The sequence below is a fragment of the Podarcis vaucheri genome (assembly GCF_965113315.1).
Source record: "Podarcis vaucheri genome assembly, chromosome: 9".
Classification (NCBI taxonomy): Eukaryota; Metazoa; Chordata; class Lepidosauria; order Squamata; family Lacertidae; genus Podarcis; species Podarcis vaucheri.
The window spans coordinates 55,123,379-55,144,199 of record NC_138767.1 but is presented as its reverse complement, the minus strand read 5'-3'; the positions used below and the strand labels follow the sequence as shown (position 1 = coordinate 55,144,199).

Sequence of the window (20,821 nt, the reverse complement as noted above, 5' to 3'; positions counted from 1 at the left end):
TGAACTTTGGATCAGATGTCATTCTTCATAAAATGTTTGTTGGCAGTGATGGGAATTTTGTAGAATTTGTTATTTCTGAATAAAGGTGTGTGAGAGATATACACACACCTAGAGTTTGGAATCCACCGTCAGGTAGTTCACATTTTAATAGATGTTTCTTCTAAGTATTTCATATGTATTGGGATAACGGAGAAAGAAGATCTCCTTTCTCTACAGCATGCTATATGTCTTTTATATATAAATAAATAAATAAATAAATAAATAAGTAAGTAAGTAAGTAAGTGTGTTTCCATCCAAAACATCTGGGCTTCGTTTATGGAGTAAGCAAGCAGATTTAATGAATATTTATGGTTGACGTAGGGCTATAAAGCAGAGTCTTTACTTAAATCTAGGGAAACAATTAACTTCTTTAAAGATGAAAATTTTAAATTCTCTGTGCTCTTAAAGTTAATTGACTTTGAACACAACCACTTGATAAACTGAAAAATGCAGCAATGTCCTTAAAATTATTTAAATCATATTAGTCATGTGCAGAATTTTCCATCGAGAAAACCTTCTTGCTATAATTGCTGACACATTGGTCATTTAGTAGAAATGGATTGCAGAGAGTATATATTTTTGGAGAGTGGTAATTTTTTCTCTTTAAGTATATGGTTTATATATTATGAAATAAAACTTATGGATCATAACTATGAAGGGTGTGTGTGTGTGTGTGTGTGTTTGTGTGTGTGTGTGTGTGTGTGTGTATGTATATATACAATGGTAACATGAACTCCCTCATTGTGGGGGTTTTTAATGAAAGTGCAGTTTATAAATATTTAAAGAAAGAAAATAAAGGTGATACTATTTTCTATATTTGGGCACCCACGGAAAATGTGCAAAATTTATTGGGCACTATAGAAACGTGCAAAATTCCAGTCTTCCCATGGCTGTGCTATCAGTGATGCAGTAACATTTGTCTGAGAAACCAGTTCATAATTCACTCAGATTGCTCAGCTGCAAATCCTTAGCCCTGAAGATATAATAATAATGATAATAATAATTTTATTATTTCAGTCACAGACCAGTTCCAGCTCACATACAATATCAGGAAAGTCATAAAACACGATAGGGATACGTTTGAATTTACAGTTGGGTATAACAGAGACAATACAGATATAGCAACAATTAAAACTAAATATATAATTTAAATCTTAATTGCTAAAATATAACCTAAAATTGTTGACGATATAAAAATTTCAAGTTTATATACTATAATTGTTTGACATCCGCATAAAAACTATTTAGAAGTTTACATTTTTATGACAAAAATTAAAATTGGGGAGGGGGAGGCACGGGTATCCTGTGTCATGCTAATATCCATAGAAGCTTTCCAATATATATATTAAAATAGATTATTGATACAAATTGTATGAATTGTTTTGATGAGTGTAGTTTAAACCCAGAGGAAACAAGAGGATAAGGAAGCAGTCAGAGTGTCTTGTAGCAAATGATAGCTCTTTCCAAATAGAAAAATATTCAGATGGAAGCAAATTCTATTCATTCTGTAGCATCAGAATTTTTGTCTTATATACAGTAAATGGGTGAGTGAATGAAAATGACCTAAATATATTTTGAGTTGCCTTATTTAAATCTACTCCACATAGATATGAAGTGTTCTGCATGCACCAGGAAGCGTCCTCTGAGTAACTAGCTGCCACATCTGCAAAAATGGACTTGGCCGTGGTTACAGTCCCTGAATGTAGATTCAGCTGTCAGCGCCTTGTTATTGACTCCTCTTCCATCAGCCTGTTCTTTTCTTTTCCTATTAAGTAACTGTTTGCACTTCTAAAGCACAAAAGAAGAATGCTTTAAAACCGTTACGTATCTAATGAACTGCCAAGGAACAGACATGCTATAAAGATCAGAACTTTTTAAAAGCGCAATGTGACAGACAATTCTTCAGTGTATGCATTTAATGTATTAATATATATTTTTTACAGGACACCTAAGAACTAACAGATCAGGAACAAGTGAGTTTGTGAATCTGAAGGATCACTGCTCATATTCCATTAACCCACCATGCTTGGGGAAGACAGTGCAAGGATTCCTGCTAGCACAAGGGGGTTTCCCTACCCTACACCCCCCCCAAAAAAAATTAGAATTATACATCATTTTAGGAATTTGCCACCTAGTGGTAGGCGAGTGGAACTGTATATTTTAAAACCTTCCTTGCTTCATCTGCCTAATCCTACCTTATTTTCTGCAATTTGAAAGACTTTGAGGCCAATATGAGCATAGTGTACTGACTTGCTGCTTAGTAAACTGAACAGCAGCACCAATGTTTCAGAGAGATCTGACAGGAATGTACTGCAAGCCTTAGGTGGCAGATGCTGAGGTGATGACAATGGTCCTCACTGTTTCTCCTGAGCTCCTCCCAGCCATTTCCCTTAGCTGGATATCAGAGCTTTATGTGCTACACAGCCTGTCATCCCCCTTGAAATTGCCCCGCTGGCATCAGGTGCTACCATATTTTTGGTGTTGAAGTGAAATTAACAGTCAGCTTCTGGTCATGGAATGAGGGAGGCACCATCTTGAGATAGCAAAATACATTTTGTTGGCCCTAATGGTGCCTTTAGTCTTGGAAAAAGAGAATGAAGATAACAAAGATAAATTGGATATTAATCTCATGTTTCTGGTTTGGTGTGCAAGCTAGGTTTGGGGTCTGAAGAAGCTGAAGGCTACAGAATGAAATGAATGGCGCTATCAGTTATATTTCCTGGATTAGCAACAATAAAAATCCTACACTAGCCCTATGAAGCTTGGTGTTGCAGGATGTAATAAACAAAGATGGAATGTTTTTCCTTTGTAAACATTTTATTTTCTAGACAGCTGGATTGCATTGCGCACATCCAGGGACTAAGTGTATCAAGTTATTTGTTATCACAGACACTCAAATATGCCTTAAAACATTATCTGGTATTCTAAATACAAAGAACATATTGTGATTTATTTATTTTTGTCTGAACATTTTGTGTGTGTGCGTTTCTCTGTTCCGTTTAGATAACATTAAATAGAAAAAAATTTAGGATTAAGATGTTTGCCCTCTTCTACAAGTTTACAAGATGTTGGGATGCAGGAAATGTTTGCTACATGCTTAAGATATGGGTTCACTTCTGTGGGTTTGGCAAGTAAAAATACTGCTTTGAAAAAATTAGTTGACCGCAGCAGGCAAGCTTGTGCTCATTTTATCCCATTAAACATCCCCAGCTGTATGTTGTGCACCTAGTCACATTTACAATTTTTCCAGGGCGCACAACTCTTGACATGTTTGCTTATCTCTTGTGCGTAAATACCACAGCTCATTTTTTTTATAATTGAAATACATTTTGCCGTCTTCTGGCTCACTATTTTCACAAAAAAAGTTGTAGAATAGAAAGCAGACCAAAATCCCACCCTCCATTCTCACTCTGGGAAGCATTCCATTTTCTTCTGGTGAGGGTAACAAAAGGACCTTAGCTTTCCTCTCCAGTTTAGAGGTGAAGAGAGATGATACCAACCTCACTGTTGGGCTGAGATTTGGATGTGTAGATCACCTACAAGGATCCCATATCTCAAGAGTCTCCTCCAGCACCATAATTCAAAAGCATCAATTCTTCAGCGATCAGCCTTCTTTATGGTCCAGCTCTCACTTCCATACATCACTACTGGGAAAACCATAGCTTTAACTATACGGACCTTTGTCGGCAAGGTGATGTCTCTCTGCTTTTTAAGATGCTGTCTAGGTTTGTCATTGCTTTTCTCCCAAGAAGCAGGTGTCTTTTAATTTTGTGGCTGCTGTCACCATCTACAGTTATCATGGAACCCAAGAAAGTAAAATCTCTCACTTCCTCCATTTCTTCCCCTTCTATTTGCCAGGAGGTGATGGGACCAGTGACCATGATCTTCATTTTTTTATGTTGAGCTTCAGACTATATTTTGTGCTCTCCTCTTTCACCCTCATTAAAAGGTTATTTAATTCATCCTCACTTTCTGCCATCAAGGTTGTGTCATCTGCATATCTGAGGTTGTTGATATTCCGGCAATCTTAATTCCGGCTTGGGATTTATCCAGCCCAGCCTTTCGCATGATGAATTCGGGTAGGATATGGGTGATCACAAATGTTGACGTGGCTACCAAGACCACTCATAATGTGTTGACCCTTGAGAATTGCACGCAGATGAGTCTACATTCCACTAGCAGCAGAAATATAACAGGAGGAATTGTGTGCTATGTCAATGTATGATTGCTACTCTGGTGTTCATTTAAAAAGATGTTTTCCAATATCTTTCGCACTTCTCCAAAACAGACTTTTGTTTGGGAAACTGACTTTTGCCATCAGTTGAATAAAACAATGCTCCCTCCCCCCTCAAACGTGCAAATCATCGTTGCCACTTGAATCTGGAAGAACTCCAGGAATGTTATAGCCTTGGGATATTCCCAGATGTTTTCAATTGGAAACCCACTGTCTCCACACACCATGCCTCTGAAAACATATGTCTAAACCACTTTATCCATTTGCACCAAAAGAAGTGTTCTCTTACAGGAGAAATTGAGGCCACTGAATTTCTTAAGGCCAAGTGATGTATCCAGTTTCTGTTTATTGATGAGCAATCTAGTAACTAGTGAAGGCTTTCCTTAAAACTGTCAGTCTAAAATTAATCACTTTCTAATTGCTTTTGCATATATAAAGAAGCAATAAAAGCATCATGGATTTTTACCCTGTACCTATTCCTTTGTAGCTATGAAGGAAAAGGAATTGCTGTTGATTAGTATCTATATTCCCATTTGTACCATAATTTATCCATCTTGTCCCCCCCCCAAATAAACAAACATCATATTAACTTCAAGGAAAAGGGTCAGAAAATGGCTTCCTACATACAGATGCTGATTTGCAATGAATTGGTATTCTGTGTAAGGGTCTTTTCTTTGTATGAAGGTCCCTAAATCGTACCACCCTTAAGAAATCATACATTACTTGGAATGCAAAACACATTAGTGGTGAATAATGTCATCTGAAACAATATTTTAAAAGCAGTCTTGCAGTCCTGACCTGATATATGTGATGTTTTTATCGTGAAAATCTTATTTTCTCTCTCTCAAAGAATTAACAAGAAAAAATTAAATATAGGCACTTTTTAATCTTAAATATTGTTATAGAAATGGGGGGGGGGAGGGATCCCTCTAAACACTAGGAACAAATAAATACTAGGATGATTGGGGATGGACTAAAACATTGGTAGGCAAACTAAGGCCCGGGGGCCGGATCCGGCCCAATTGCCTTATAAATCCGGCCTGCAGACGGTCCGGGAATCAGTGTGTTTTTACATGAGTAGAATGTGTGCTTTTATTTAAAATGCATCTCTGGATTATTTGTGGGGCATAGGAATTTGTTGTTCTCCCCCCCCCCAATATAGTCCGGTCCTCCACAAGGTCTGAGGGACAGTGGACCGGCCCCCTGCTGAAAAAGTTTGCTGACGCCTGTACTAAAACATAAACTGCAGGGCTGTGGCAAACAGGGAATTTCTGGCCTACCTATTGCAAATCAGTTTGGCTGGCTGAGGGAAGGGCAGGCCTGTTAGCATTTCAATGGAGAGCCATTGAGGGTTAGCAACTCCTTGCCCCAGCTGTGGCCAGAGACTAGAGATTTGGAAGGTTGCCAGGGTAGCTGCTCTGGGGGAGGGCAAGGGGCTTCTGGGCCATGCTGTAAGATCTGGACTCCCTTCCATGCAGACTGAAGGTATAAATATGTGAATAAACCATATTTCTTAAAGCATAACAGTCTCCGTCATGTCTTCCATTCTCCAAAGGGACACAGACCCTGTTTGTGCTCCTCTGACCCCATGCGCTCTGGCCACTGCTTGGCAGAGAGAGGGGGCAAGTGCCGGGCTTTTGTAACAACATATCTGTGCCAAAAATTATCTTGGTGCACAGCCAGTTCCCATAATGCCATCTCCCAAACTAGAAAAATATTTCAAATTTCTAGGAACTAGGACTGAGCATGTCTCTCATATTCATTATTATCAGTGTCATATTTATAGGCTCTGGACAGCACAATGTCTGCGATTCCTCTCACCCTGGAAATATCTGTATGCATACAGGATGCATATAGTCTGCCTTTATTGCACATAAATTTAGATGTACTGGTTAAACAGCAAAATAGTTACATCTGGTCAGTCATGCAGGCTTATAAACAGTTGTCCTGGTCACGAGTGATGAGTAAAAATTGCCTTCAGATGATTAGGCAAGGAACAATGTTTCCTTTTTGTTCATTTAGGCCTCAGATAACTAGCTGTGGTATGTGTAGGCAGGTGAACTTAACTGAAAAGCTGAGGTGATTAATTGCTATCTATGGCTGGGAATTTTGAAAAAGCATGCAGTGAATAGAACAACATTTCCCTTACATTTTGTTGTTGGCATCCGTCTGTCTTGAGAGACTGTGAAGTTTGCCTCCTCTTCGGTCAAGGAAGGTTTAGCATTTGCCTTCAGACCAGTCCTGGGATGAATGAGTTATTCATGCACAGAAAAGTATGTGTAACATCTGACTGGGGCACTGAATACTCTGTAGTTGTTGATGCCATGATAGTTTTATGCCTCCTCAGATTATGAGTACTTGATCTTTGGATGTGGCAGTTTCCTTTCATAGATGCAAAAAGTAGGTTATGGGGGGGCTGATACTATTTCTCTGCTTCTAGGGCTATATATCTCTAAGCCTTTTGGCATCTGAATCAAATAATAATCTCTAACTTTTGAGTATTTGCCAAGACACACAGTTAAATTGAGTCTAGAGCAGATTACGCCATCAAAGTGGCTTGAGGAGTTGGAATGGAATTGAGGAATAAGCTTAAATTGCTCAAGAAAATGCTTACGTTCTTTAATGTTGACTGTCTGGCTTTTAAAATATGCAACTGCATGTTTTGCTTTGAAAAATTATGGGAATTTTAAATGCCATTAATCCAAATGAGGATAATGCTCTGTGACTAGGAAGCTGGGAATTGTTTGCTGTATCAGATTGTATTTATTAGCCTAAGTGGGAGCAGTATTGTTGGATATTTTCAGTCTGTTGTTCCTTGTGAAGGAGTTGCTTTATATGTGAGAATTTTCTACATGAGCATATTTCTTAAACTGGATACCAGCATAGGCCATAACCGTATAAGTCTATACAAATAAGTAAAAGGTAAAGGTACCCCTGCCCGTACGGGCCAGTCGTGTCCGACTCTAGGGTTGTGCGCCCATCTCACTTAAGAGGCCGGGGGCCAGCGCTGTCCGGAGACACTTCCGGGTCACATGGCCAGCGTGACGAAGCTGCTAGCAAGCCAGCACCAGCGCAGCGCACGGAAACGCCGTTTACCTTCCCGCTATAAAGCGGTACTTATTTATCTACTTGCACTTAGGAGTGCTTTCGAACTGCTAGGTGGGCAGGAGCTGGGACCGAAAGACGGGAGCCCACCCCACCGCGGGGATTCAAACTGCCGACCATGCGATCGGCAAGCCCTAGGCACTGAGGTTTTGCTCAAAGCGCCACCCGCGTCCCCAAATTAGTAGCCCTTAGCAAATGTCACTACCTGTTTTCCCACACATTCAAGAACCTGAAAGGGAAGGCCTGTTATCATTTATTTATCCTACCTTTATATTATGACTGCAGGTATTCCTGTCACAAATGCACGATAAATGATAGGCATACTAAGGCATTTCCCTGAATGCATGATCTCTGTATCTATGGCCAAGGTCAGGGGTGTGCATGATCAGTGCCAAACCATCCCCATACTGAATGCAGTGGTTCTGCAAGGGCACCTATTCATGCTGTCTTGGATGTGGTGGAACTGTCCCTGAGATTGGAGACACTTATCAAACAAGGTCTCCAACCACTTGAGCAGGCATGAATAGAAGCCGCCACAAACCAACCCCACACAACACTGGGAAGTTGAGGGGGGAAGCATTGGGGGGACTCGGGTGCATGCCTCCTGCCACACTTTGAGTGTTGCAAATACCTGAGCACATCTGAAAAGTACCGGCTGGCCAGTATTAGAAACTCAGATTTGCCTAGGCGCCAAATGGCTCCTTGAGTTACAGTTGCCAAAACAGAATGCCTAGTTGCCATTTTTGGGCCAGGCGGCTTGAAAAATCATACCTTCCAATCCGACTTTTGGTTCTTGAAATTCATTCTAATTGTCCAGATAAAATATAGAACAGAACAGAACAGAACAGAACAGAATAGAATAGAATAGAATAGAATAGAATAGAATAGAATAGAATAGAATTCTATTCTATTCTGTAGCATAGAGTTCTACAGGATGTATGGCTAGTGTGTGAAAACAGTCAAGATCCAAGGATCTCCAGGCATTCACCTCCAGATGGTGGAGACACCAGACGCCTTCTTGACTTGGTCGCAAGTGGCCAATAGACAGGTATAAAATTTGCCTGATACCTGGCAACTTTTGAATGCTGCGGCTGACACACTGCCTTCAACTTTTCCCAAGGGCTGCTGCTATGGTCTTTCTCTCCCCTTGAAGACCTTCTTTTTTTCTGCTTTTAGTGACTTCATCTTTAAGGTGTTGGCTCCTTCATTGTCAGCTGCCTTCTGCCAAAGGGATTTCTCAGGTCCTAGCCTCTCTCTGGACTTCAGCCACTTTAGTCCTGGCTGCTGCTGCTGCTTTCCATACCAGATTCTTTGCCTTGCCTCTTCAGAGTCTCTTCTTTCATTTTTCAAAGGTTTTCTTCTCAGGCTCTTAAGCAGTGCTGAACCTAACTTTCCAACCAATTACCAGGCTCTCAGTGAAATTCTGAATTTTGGTTGGCCTATAATTATGACTCACTATGTTTGAATGGAATGCCCAGTAAAGGACCCATCACTTTGTGAATAAACTGAAGCATATACAGTGGTACCTTGGGTTCCAAACACTTCGGGTTACAAACACTTCGGGTTACAGAATCCGCTAACCCGGAAGTAGTACTCGGTTTAAGAAATTTACCTCAGGATGAGAACAGAAATCATGCAGTGGTGGCGTGGCGGCAGCGGGAGGCCCCATTAACTAAAGTAGTACCTCAGGTTAAGAACTGTTTCAGGTTAAGAACGGACCTCCGGAACAAATTAAGTTCGTTACCAGAGGTACCACTGTAAAAATCTATGTCCTCCAGCTAACTATTATAACTGTAACATCACAAATTAGATAGTAACAGTTTTTTTGACACACTATAAAACTGACCCTAACACAATGTATCTCTCTGGCTTCAGTTAGGCATGAAACACCAGTTTTGTCCCACTACACACAGTTAAGAATCTAAATTGGTTTTAAAGGATAGTCAATCGAGCATGAGACTCTTAATCCCAGAGTTGTGGGTTCAAGCCCCACGTTGGGTGAAAGATTCCTGCTTTGCAGAGGGTTGGACTAGATCAGTGTTTTTCAACCTTTTTTGGGAAAAGGCACACTTGTTTCATGAAAACAATCACGAGGCACACCACCATTAGAAAAGGTTAAAAAATTTAACTCTGTGCCTATATTGACTATATATAAAGTAATTCTCTTGAATAGGAATCAAATAAACACAAAGAAGCATGGTTTAACATTCAAGCATGGTTTAATATTTTTTTCTTTAATGGCAAACAAAAACATTGCGGACCGTTCTCTGCTCAGCGGGGATCGATCCGCTGATCCCCGCTGAGCTGGCGGATGACAGCTCCGTCTCTGCACTGTGTGCGGAGAGGGAGATGTCAGAGCCCCGCTGCTCTCTACAGGGAATCAGATGAGAGCGGACCGCCTGTCCGCTCTCATCCGATCCCATCCGATCTGATCCCCACCCAGGACAGATGGAAAATAGGGTGGACATAGTGCAGCGCCCGCCTAGTGGGTGGAAATTTGACTTTTTTTAAAAAAAAATCTTTTGAATTTTTCAATTTTTCCCACGGCACACCAGGCAACATCTCGCGGCACACTAGTGTGCCGCGGAACAGTGGTTGAAAAACACTGGACTAGATGACCCTCATGACACCTTCCAGATCCACAATCCTATGATTCTGTGACAACATTGATACAGTTTCTAAACAGGGCCCCGTATCTCTCTTTCTCCAGAACCACTGTCTACTTCACATTTTATTGGACCACAGTTCACTACTTACTCTTCTGCATTAAAACAGAGCGGCACTTTATCTTGAGATTAGCATTTCCTGTTAGCTCCCAGCAAACTCCAACTGGCATTTGTTCGAAACCAGGATATATGCATGCTTAATGTTTCATTTCAGACAGAAGTCATGTTGGCAGTGGACATGATTTCAAACTCAGACCAAGCTGTAAACTGAGACAGCATCTCTGTCTGCAATAAAATAAAACAAAATCCTTAAAATCTTGAACTATTCAGCATTGTTTACTCAGGATGTGACTTTAGGAGGAGTCCCTTTCACAGGAGCTTGCCTGGGGATTTTGGAGATCACTCTGAAACATGATCTTTGAATGCTTTGTGAGTTGTCCTATCATATTTACTTGGAACCGAAGAGATGGAGGAACCGAAGGGATGGAGGAAAGCCTATTAAGAAGCCAAGCTTTCTCGGGTGTCAGAATTACAGGCAATCTGATCAAGCAAAGAGTGCTGGTGCCCTGTAGCAAAAGTCATGAGTCTAGTAATCCACACACGGCTTTCAAAGGTGCTTGCTTGACAAATAGTCATTATGGGTAACTCTGATAGTGTCAATATCCTGTTTCAGGGCATTGGAGGCTGAATCCAGGTTGTCAAAACTGCATGTACTGTCCATCTGTTTTGGTGGCTCCACATACTCTCACCAGTGTTAGAAACTTGCATATATAAGCTAATCGCCAAATGACACCTCAACCCTGGGTTACAGTCACTACAATGGAATATCAAGGTGCCATCCCCACATGAAGCTTATTGTTGTTATTATTTATTTCATTTCTATGCTGCTTTATATTTTAATGGGGGGATTTCAAAACAGTTTACATTAAAACATCAAATGAACGAATATAAGGTCATAGATGCTTTCTCTTTGTATTGTCTCCAAAACTCATAAAAGCCCTGGTCCCAGTCGTGTGAATGCCAGTTTTTCTTGGTCAAGGTACCATGTATGCACTCTGAATAAGCTCAGGCACATATTTATTTATTCACATTTTCCATGTCTGCGTTAGGGCCTTCAGAACAGACCCTAGAGCTGAGATTTGAAGAACATGGGGAAGCAAGCAGTATTTGTGAAATTTGATGAATGGTAGTGTGGACTCTAGCTCGGTTGTATTAGGAGACTAGCAGTGGTATCCTGCATGGAATGTGCGGCTGCTGTTGGCTTCAGAGGTTGCCTACTTTACAGGGCATATTAGTAGACAACCCTCATGGTATGAAGACATATTAGAATTGCCAGGTCCAAATCTGAAAGCTAAGTCCATTACTAGAAAGCACTGTGGTGGGAGGACGGGAGTCTCAATTAACTACTCTCTTTAGCTACAAATTTTATTTTTGTCCAAAGCCATTTGTTTAGATACTATTCCTGGTGCTATCCTATCACTTGGCTGGACAGCTGGATCTGTGTATAGAAATAAGTGTGTAGAAACAGTGTGTATCTCCTTTTCCCCATCTTTTGCAAGCAGTAATAAGTCTACAAAACACCCACTTTTGATATTGCAAATCTTCAAATGTGCCGGTTTGTCATATTTTCTACTTTGCTTTTAAACAGAGTCTGCTATTCTCAACATATTTTTAAACAATTCCCAGTAGCCTTGCAAAACAAACCTACAACTTTGGGAAGAAATTGGCTTGTAAAAAAAACAAAAGCCAGGGAAGGAAATCATTGCCCTCCAGGACTTTTAAAATCTATATTAGCATGACTTGACAATAAATGTTTGTCTCTGCCAAGGAACTTTCTCATGGGTATTGAGTTTTCTTTCATTTTCTTTTAAAAGTTATAGTTCCATGTGATCACAATTAATATTGACATATTTGAGATATAGAGCACTTTTGTATGCCATTCAAGATTGACGCTGCATAAAGTTATACCTTCATATATAACAAAAAATGTATGTCCTCATGCAGCCCCCGTTGGAGGATTTGTAGTGCCTCAACACAGTCCTGGATTTGCATGAAGTGAGGGGTAGGCAGGAGAGCAAATGAGAAGACATGTTTCACAGCAGCAGTGGCCTTGGCATATGACCCTTTCCCAACTCCTTTATTGCTGTACTGAAACTTTGTCTAAAACCGCTGCTTGTCCCGCCCTCCCTTGTTATACTTCAGTGAGCTTTATGAATGAGGTGAGATTTAATGCAACACCTCCCAGCTCAGCCAGATCCACTTTCCATCAATGGCCATATGAACGTTTACTTAATATTCTGCTTGTATCAACGGCTTCACAAGCCCACCATTACTTCTGAACCTGGCGAACAGCTTTTCGTTTCAAAAAGTATAGTCACGAGAGTGCATTTCAGAAGAAAGTCTATTATACTGAAACTGTTGCTGTTTTTGTCGTCATTAATATTCTCAGTAGCTTTGGTTGTTTGCGCAAGCCACTGCTGAACTACAGTGGTACCTCAGGTTACATACACTTCAGGTTACATACGCTTCAGGTTACAGACTCCGCTAACCCAGAAATAGTGCTTCAGGTTAAGAACTTTGCTTCAGGATGAGAACAGAAATCGCGCTCTGGCGGCGCAGCAGCAGCAGGAGGCCCCATTAGCTAAAGTGGTGCTTCAGGTTAAGAACAGTTTCAGGTTAAGTACGGACCTCCGGAACGAATTAAGTACTTAACCTGAGGTACCACTGTATTCTCTTAATAATTTTGTGGTAACAGAATCAATTAAATTGATAACCTCTGGTTAATATAACAAGTTACCAAATCAGCCCATGTATTCTTAGTCTGAAGAGAGAGCAACTCTTTCTGAAAAAGTTGAGCTTTGTTTCCGTACTTGAAGGTAAATAGGCTATCCACGTTGTAGAAATCACTAAGCTCCAGTCCGTTTGCTTGATCCTTAGCAGATGTTTGGTGTAAACCTGGGTGCTTTTTTTCTTTTTTTATATATAGTGATCCAGCTGCTAAATCTCTGTGGGAGTCCTTGATGAATTTCAAGCAGAAAGAAGCTGTGATGGAAGTCAGGAGACACCTAGTGGAAGCTGCAAGCAGGGAAAATTTGCCAATCAAGATGAGCATGGGTAAGTAAGCCTTGGAGCGGGCCTGTGCGTACTCTTCATCTGTGTCCAGCCATTTAATCAGTGTAGCTATTTCTCAGACGCTGATCATTCCGAAATCATTTGTCTTTAAATAAATCTGAGGTTGTTAACTGTGGTTTGGTGACGAGCCATGTGTTTTAGCAATCAGTTTCTTTGGCGCTTGGTGAGTTATCAATCAGTGTTTTGAAATGGATTCAAAATGTTACGCAGTTGTAGCCTGACTTACAGGCTGATAATACACTCATAAAAATATACAATGTCACCTCTTGCCTTTAATGCTTTGAAGTATGAGCCTGGGGACAGAAGGGGTTATTCAGAGCCTTGTTCCTGTGCCCAAAAAACTGCAGTTTTCTCAGTTTCCACTTATGGCTGTGGCATAGCTCTCGTCTCATTCTGTACAGTGGTACCTCGGGTTAAGTACTTAATTCGTTCCAGAGGTCCGTTCTTAAGCTGAAACTGTTCTTAACCTGAAGTACAACTTTAGGTAATGGGGCCTCCTGCTGCTGCTGCGCCGCCGGAGCATGATTTCTGTTCTCATCCTAAAGCAAAGTTCTTAAACCGAGGTACTATTTCTGGGTTAGCGGAGTCTGTAACCTGAAGCGTATGTAACCTGAAGCGTATGTAACCCGAGGTGCCACTTTGTTGCTTTCCTTGCCTTCAGTATCATGGGGCAACCTTGTATATCATATGGGCAATGTTGTATACGCCTTAAGCAACTAGGGATTCAATGCCAGCAAGTGAATAGGCTGACAAAGCAGGGATGGATTGTCCCAGGCGGAAGGTCATTTATCTTATCTTGCCTTCTAAGAGAATGGTAGCATCCTTCTCCTCCTCCAGTGGTGTTGCAGCATTTGCTGGCAACCGGGGTGTGTGCACACACAGAGGCGGGGCATAGAGGGGGAACAGAACCCACTGTACCAGCCCAGCCTTTGCTGCCAACACCCCCGGGGTGTGGAGGGTTCAAAGAGGCTGTGCGCCAGGCTAGCCTGGCTTTCACTACCAGAGCCAAGGGGGACTGCGTTGTGCCAATACTGCCCCCCTGCCCCCTTGTCCTCCTCCACATCCAGCATAGAAACACAAGCTACTTCCCTCTTAGCATGCTAGTAATTGTTTATTTCTCTGCAGCCTAATTATTTTTTTAAGCTTATTCACAAGGCTGAAATGGATACTTGGGGCACCATCTTGCTGTGGTGGCAGATGGATAGGCAAGTGCCCTGTGCTTCCTGTCCCGTCCCCCCCAACAATGTTGTGTCCAATATCTGCTTTCCCCCGTCTTTGGGACATAACATACAGTGGTACCTTGGGTTAAGTACTTAATTCGTTCCAGAGGTCCGTTCTTAACCTGAAACTGTTCTTAACCTGAAGCATCACTTTAGCTAATAGGGCCTCTTGCTGCTGCCGCACCGCCGAGCAAAATTTCTGTTCTCATCCTCGAGCAAGGTCTGTAACCTGAAGCGTATGTAACCCGAGGGACCACTGTAGTCTCAACAGAGCTCCTAGGTGGAAGAAAAGCAAAGGCTCTATTTCAAATCTAGTGTTGTGAAAAAGCAGGAAGCTGATCATATATGCATCCTGTCCCTGTATCCCATGCAAGAGCAGTGCATGAACATCTCTGCCTTCATGATACAGAAAATCAGCCTGGGACTATTTCCTGACAAGTTATTTTGTTAAGTTAAGTGGTCTATAAGTACCGTTGTGTTTTTTGTTTGTTTATTTACCACTGAGTGGGAAAGCTGAATAACTGAAACACAGGTGTAACTATTTCAAGTTTGTTTGTGCCTGTTACCTATTTTCTGAATCATAAGCTCATCTGGTATTGACGATTTCATCATTGTTTAAAAAATATGAGCCTTAGTGTGTATGCACATATATATGTTCAATAAGGAAATACTGAGTGATTGCTTTAAGATACAGTCGTACCTTCTTTGGAACCCGAACGTCCGAAGCGGCTTCTGCAGCTTCCGATTGAGTGCAGAAAGCTCCTGCAGCCAATCGGAAGCCATGCTTGGCTTTTAAACATTTTCGGAAGTTGAATGGACTTCCGGAATGGATTCCGTTCAAGAACCAATGTACGCCTGTACTGTAAGTATAATGCAAAAGAGTAGACACAGGCAAGTGGAAGTATACATTAAGGCATAATTATTTCAAATAAAATGTAGTAATCACATACTGTAATTTAGGTGCAGGTACAGCTGCTTCAAAAGAAATTTGATCTTTCCCCTTTCCATGTGCAAAATTTGCTGTCTGAGGCTGCACAACCAGGGTCCACAATGGTTAGGCCAAAACTTCATTATGAGCAGTATTGTGTTAACTTTGTTATCTGAAAGCATTTGTCCCTTGAGCCATTCAGTAACTCCTTGTCCCCAGAAGACTGGAAAAATTTAGGGTGACTAAAGAGTTGAGTTGCCAAAGGGCAAGGGCATGTAAGTTACCCATATTAGCTCAGCGCTGCTTCAAGATAGCAAATGCTGGCTTGTCTTGTATGATCTGAAAGTGCCCTTTAACTTCCCCCCTCAGCTATCAGTTGCTGGAAAAAAATCTCTTCACACATTCAGGAAGGACAAAGGGCAATTGCAAGCCAATGATGTTTTCAAGCTTCTTTTTAGCATGTAGATATTTTAAACTTGCTTCAGTATCTAAATCCAAAATGTAGCATTAACAATAACAACAAAAACAACATTTCTCTACTGCCTTTCATTTGAGGATTACAGGGCAGTTGACAATACGAAAACACAAAAATACATACAGTAACAAACCAAACACTACCACCCAGACAGTTTAAAAGGCCATAGATTGTTTAATTCCTCGAAGGTCTGGGAGAAGAGGAAGATGGACATTAAGCGTGTGCAAATTAACCTCAGAAGCTGCTGGAAGATCAGGGTCTTGATTTATCATTATAGCAGGAGTCATATGCAAGAGGCCAAGGCTGAGTAAAAAGGCTATTTTTTCCACTTTAAAGACCTAAATATTATACCAGTTTTAGGAAAACTCTTGTTAAAATTGCCCTCAGGCCTGACTACATCTGAACAAAACACTTTTTGTTACTGGGTGGGTATATGTGGTTTAAATATGCACAGTTCACTTAATTCTAATATTTTTAAATAATCATTTTTGGTTGTTTTAATTTATGTGGATAAAAAATACAGTGAGAAGGTCCAGAATTCTTCACATTCTATTCCAGGCAAAGAAATATATACTAAGCTGGCATCTAAGAAGAGACATACTTCTTTCTCGTTTTCACAACTTGGGGTTGAATATAGCACAGTAGCACCATGGCTGTCAATCATCATAGGCCTTATTTATGAATACTTCCTGAAATATTAACAAACCAAAGAGAAAAGAAGATGCCATGGTCAGGAAACCATCTTCTCCTGAAGAGGCCATCAGTGACATAAAAAAAAGTTTGTAATTTGCTTGTGTTGGTATTAAATTTTAAACTGTCTTGGCAGAAAGATGCTGTAAAGCACCTTAAATAAGCAAATAAGTAATGTTTGACAGGATATAATACACCTTTATAATAAGGCAGTGAGCCAAGTTCTCCCCAGCACCACCATTAAGGAGGAAGTGCAGAAACAGTTATCCCAAGAAATTGGGACGCGAGTGGTTGTGGATGTACATTGGAGAACTCACTTGCTCAGCTTTCCTGAGCGAATCCTTTTCTTGTCTGAGTGAATGTGTGCCATATACTCCTATTGAAAAAAATAAAACTACAGTGGTACCTTGGTTCTGGAACTTAATCTGTTCCGGGAGTCCTGAAAGTGTTCGAAAACCAAAGCCGATTAGCTGCAGGAGCTTCCGGGTTTACGGCATTCAGGAGCCAATTTGTTCAACAACTAAGCCGTTCGAGAACCAAGGTGCCATTGTACTGCATTTGAGCCCACCATTGTGGTCAGCCTGACCTCCCCTGAGAGGGTGTGTGTCTTTTTGAGTGCATAGAGACCCATCGTCCATTGCTAAATCAGAGTCTCTTTCTTGGGCCCCTGCCCATAATAACTGACATTTTGCTGTTATGGAACACTCCTCAGATACCAAGATATCTCTGACGTACATAGAGGATGCTTAGTTGGATATGAGATTAGATTAATGTTTGTTGTTCATTTCTTATGGGTTATACCCAACTATGTCACCCAGGGTTGATGGTTGAAAGTCCATTGATTTCCTTTGAGTTTACTCTCAGTGCATCTTAGATGGCAAACATATTAACACCCTGCCTATTTTTAAAGAACTCAAAGTTGCTAATAATAATAATAATAATAATAATAATAATAATAATAAAACAGTATGCAAAACATATACATCAACAGTACGTAGAGTGTTTATGCAGAAGAGCACTTAGTGGAACATCAGAGAACTGGAGGGCAGAATTATATACACCTTTACCCTATTCTAGTAAATATTCTGCTAATGTCTGCTTTCTTGTGTTATGGATATATGTTAGGCCACTTCAATTGGTAGGCAAGGTTTAAATACTCCTAAATAAATAAAGATAGCCATCATGGAAAACAGCATATAAATATAAATCAATTACGTAAATAACAAACAAAAAAACAGCAATAAAGGAATAATAAAAAAACCAAGTAGTTAAACATTTATTATTTCAATGCAATATCCATCAATTCAAAATGTTTATATTATTTGCACTGGTTTAGACAAGTCAAGTAGCAAAATGTAGCTGTATTTTTAAAAAAGGTTTTTATACTGTAACATTCTTGCTAGTGTCAAAAAGGAAGTCAGGCTTGCTGAAAAACAGGCATCTTATTTTTTCGTTGGGTTTCTTCTTCCTCTTCTTCTTTTTCTTCGCATTTTAACACACTTGAAGATACTGGGTTCCGAAAAAAAGTTCTATTCTGCGTCTAGCTTCCTTAAACAAAGGAGTGTTGTTCCTTCAGGAGAAGTACCGCTTCTTCTTTCCCCAATCCTCACTTCCTTTGCAGCCTCGCTGGTGATCAGATGCATATCTTAGAACGCTTCTGAAAGTGATGGTTCATGATGCTTTTGTTTAAAGCTTTGCTATTAGCATATTATTTGGCAGCAAAAGACGCTTTGCTACAAATGTCCTTCTGTGGCTTCAGAAATGGCCTGCCTTGCTTGGCAGTTTTAACAGTGGACAGTAAATCTAGCCTGAGCTTGAATCCCTTTATTATCTCCCTTTATTGGCATGTTGAATGATGAAAGCTGAAACACCAGGAGGATAACAGAAACAAAGTGCTCTCTTCTGTTACTCTAACCCTCCATTAATGGAAGAAAGCCCTCTCAGTTCTTCCCTAGTAAACTATGCAGAATGCGACCTGAAAGACGAAAGCATCTCATTAAAGAGCACAAGGCAGACCTAGCCTACAGAAACAATATACCAGCGCAGCATGCTTTGTGAAAGAGGTTGGGATAAGGCTACTGTAAATCCCTTAAGTAGTTTGTAACTATCTGGCATTTTTTTTAAAAAAAAGGGGGGGCATCAAAGGAAATGGCAGATTTGTTAGGGGTGTAAGGTATGCCTGAACTTTGTCTGCAAACATGAAAGAATATCCAAGATATGAAAGAACACAGCAATATGATCACCTCTGGATGTTATGAAAGGGGAGAAATGGGAAGCACAAATTCCTTTTGCCTCCTGTTCCCCCATATCTTTGTAATGCTTGAATTGGAACTTAAGCATCTTTTACTTACACACACACACACACACACACACACACACACACACCTTTCACAAAACCTTTAATGTTGGACTGCACCAGTCCTAAGTATGCAGCTTCAAATATGATCATTATAAAGAAGTGTAGCCTATTTGGTGGTGCTCATCTTTTCCATCATCTCATAATTTCTGAGGCTTCTGTGAAGGTGAAATAAGACGGTGCAAGCAAGATGTGGTTGCCAATGAGGCAGCTGTTCTGTTTTACTTTCTTTCTCCCTCCATGACATCTCTATTTGCAGCCTTAAGGGCTAGGAACTGCCTTTGCCTTTAAATCAGAAATGAATTGCTCAAGAAGCTGAATTCTGCACCCAGTACTACGTGCTGCAGCTTCTGTTTAACACTTTTGCAGAATTGCAGAAGCTGGTATATTGCGTAGTTATTTTTAAAATATGAAGTGGTTTATAAATGCTTTTTTAAAAATGAATGGGAATCTGTGAAGGTTGATGCCATAAACACACCTTTCTCCATAAGCCTAATCTGAAGTGCAGAGGGTGTCCATGAGAGTGAGGGCCTTTATAGTGGTGACCTCCTCTACCTATTGAATTTTTTCCCAAAGCTTGACTGGTGCTCACACAGGCTAAGACTTCTTCATTCTTCCAGGCCCTTTAAGATTTTGCTTTAAGTCCCTGTGATCAGGTTGGTGGTTTTAGCATATGTATTGGATGGCTGTTTCTGGTTCTGTGCTGCGTATGGTGTTTTATTGTGCTGGTTTTGTATTTGGTTTTATTGTGGATTTTTATGTAGTATATTCTCCCTGTTGTGTTCCTATTTTTTAATTTCAAAAGGGCTGGGGGTGGGGTGGGGGCTTCATCTGGCCAGTGGCCTGGATCCTGGGTTTCCCTGCTCCCAGTGGGCCACTCTTTACAGGTATAATGATTTATAATAATAATAACTTATTATTTATACCTTGCCCATCTGGCTGGGCCTCCCCAGCCACTCTGGTCGGCTTCCAACAAAATATTAAAATACAGTAATGCATCAAACATTCAAAGCTTCCCTAAACAGGGCTGCCTTCAGATGTCTTCTAAAAGTCTGGTAGTTGTTGTTCTCTTTGACATCTGGTGGGAGGGCATTCCACAGGGAGGGTGCCACTACCGAGAAGGCCCTCTGCCTGGTTCCCAGAAACTTGGGAAAGGAAGGGAAATTAATAGCACAGCTGGATTCAATGGGCTTTCTAGGCCCTACTTTTGCTGCAGTGCAGTCAATCCCAGCACCTGTGGCCTTGTTCACATTGCCATTCAGCTGATTGCTGGTGACATCAAATCTACCATGCTTGTGAAAAATCAGGAGTGCACTTTAAGGCTCCTGACTGTGTGTGGGCCAAATCTACCTGTTCCACTCCTTATGTCACATATGTTGTCAGTTGTGGGGCATGTGGATGTCATACCCTCCAACATTTCTCTGATGAAAATAGGGACATCCTATTCTTATTTTACTTTTTATATCCCCCACCCATCTGACTGGGTTGCCTCAGCCACTCTGGGCAGTTTCCAACACATATAATAATAATAATAATAATAATAATAATAATAAAACATTAAACTTTTTTTAAAAAAATACAGTGGTGCCTCGCAAGACGAAATTAATCCGTTCCGCGACTATCTTCGTCTAGCGGTTTTTTCGTCTTGCGAAGCAACCCGATTAGCGGATTAGCGCTATTAGCGGTTTAGCGGCTATTAAAGGCTTAGCGGCTTAGCTGCTAAAAGGCTATTAAAGGCTTAGCGGCTTAGAAAAGGGGGGGGAGTGAAAAAAAATCTCAAGACTCGCAAGACATTTTCATCTTGCGAAGCAAGCCCATAGGGAAATTCGTCCTGCGAAGCGCATTGAAAAACGGAAAACCCTTTCGTCTAGCGGGTTTTCCGTCTTGCGAGGCATTCGTCTTGCGGGGCACCACTGTACAGGGCTGCCCTCAGATGGGTTGGATAACTCCAGACCCTCCAACATTTTGCCAGTGAA

General features: G+C 40.8%; 1 protein-coding gene across 2 annotated transcripts in view; it reads left to right on the top strand.

Annotated features, from left to right (window-relative positions):
• SCFD2 (sec1 family domain containing 2) overlaps positions 1-20,821 on the top strand; it is a 151,870-nt gene that overhangs the window by 4,562 nt on the left and 126,487 nt on the right. For both annotated transcript variants that reach the window (XM_082238152.1, XM_082238153.1), the window contains exon 3: positions 13,031-13,158. In XM_082238152.1, the coding sequence (XP_082094278.1) occupies positions 13,031-13,158 (128 nt within the window). The remainder of the gene's footprint in view (positions 1-13,030; positions 13,159-20,821) is intronic.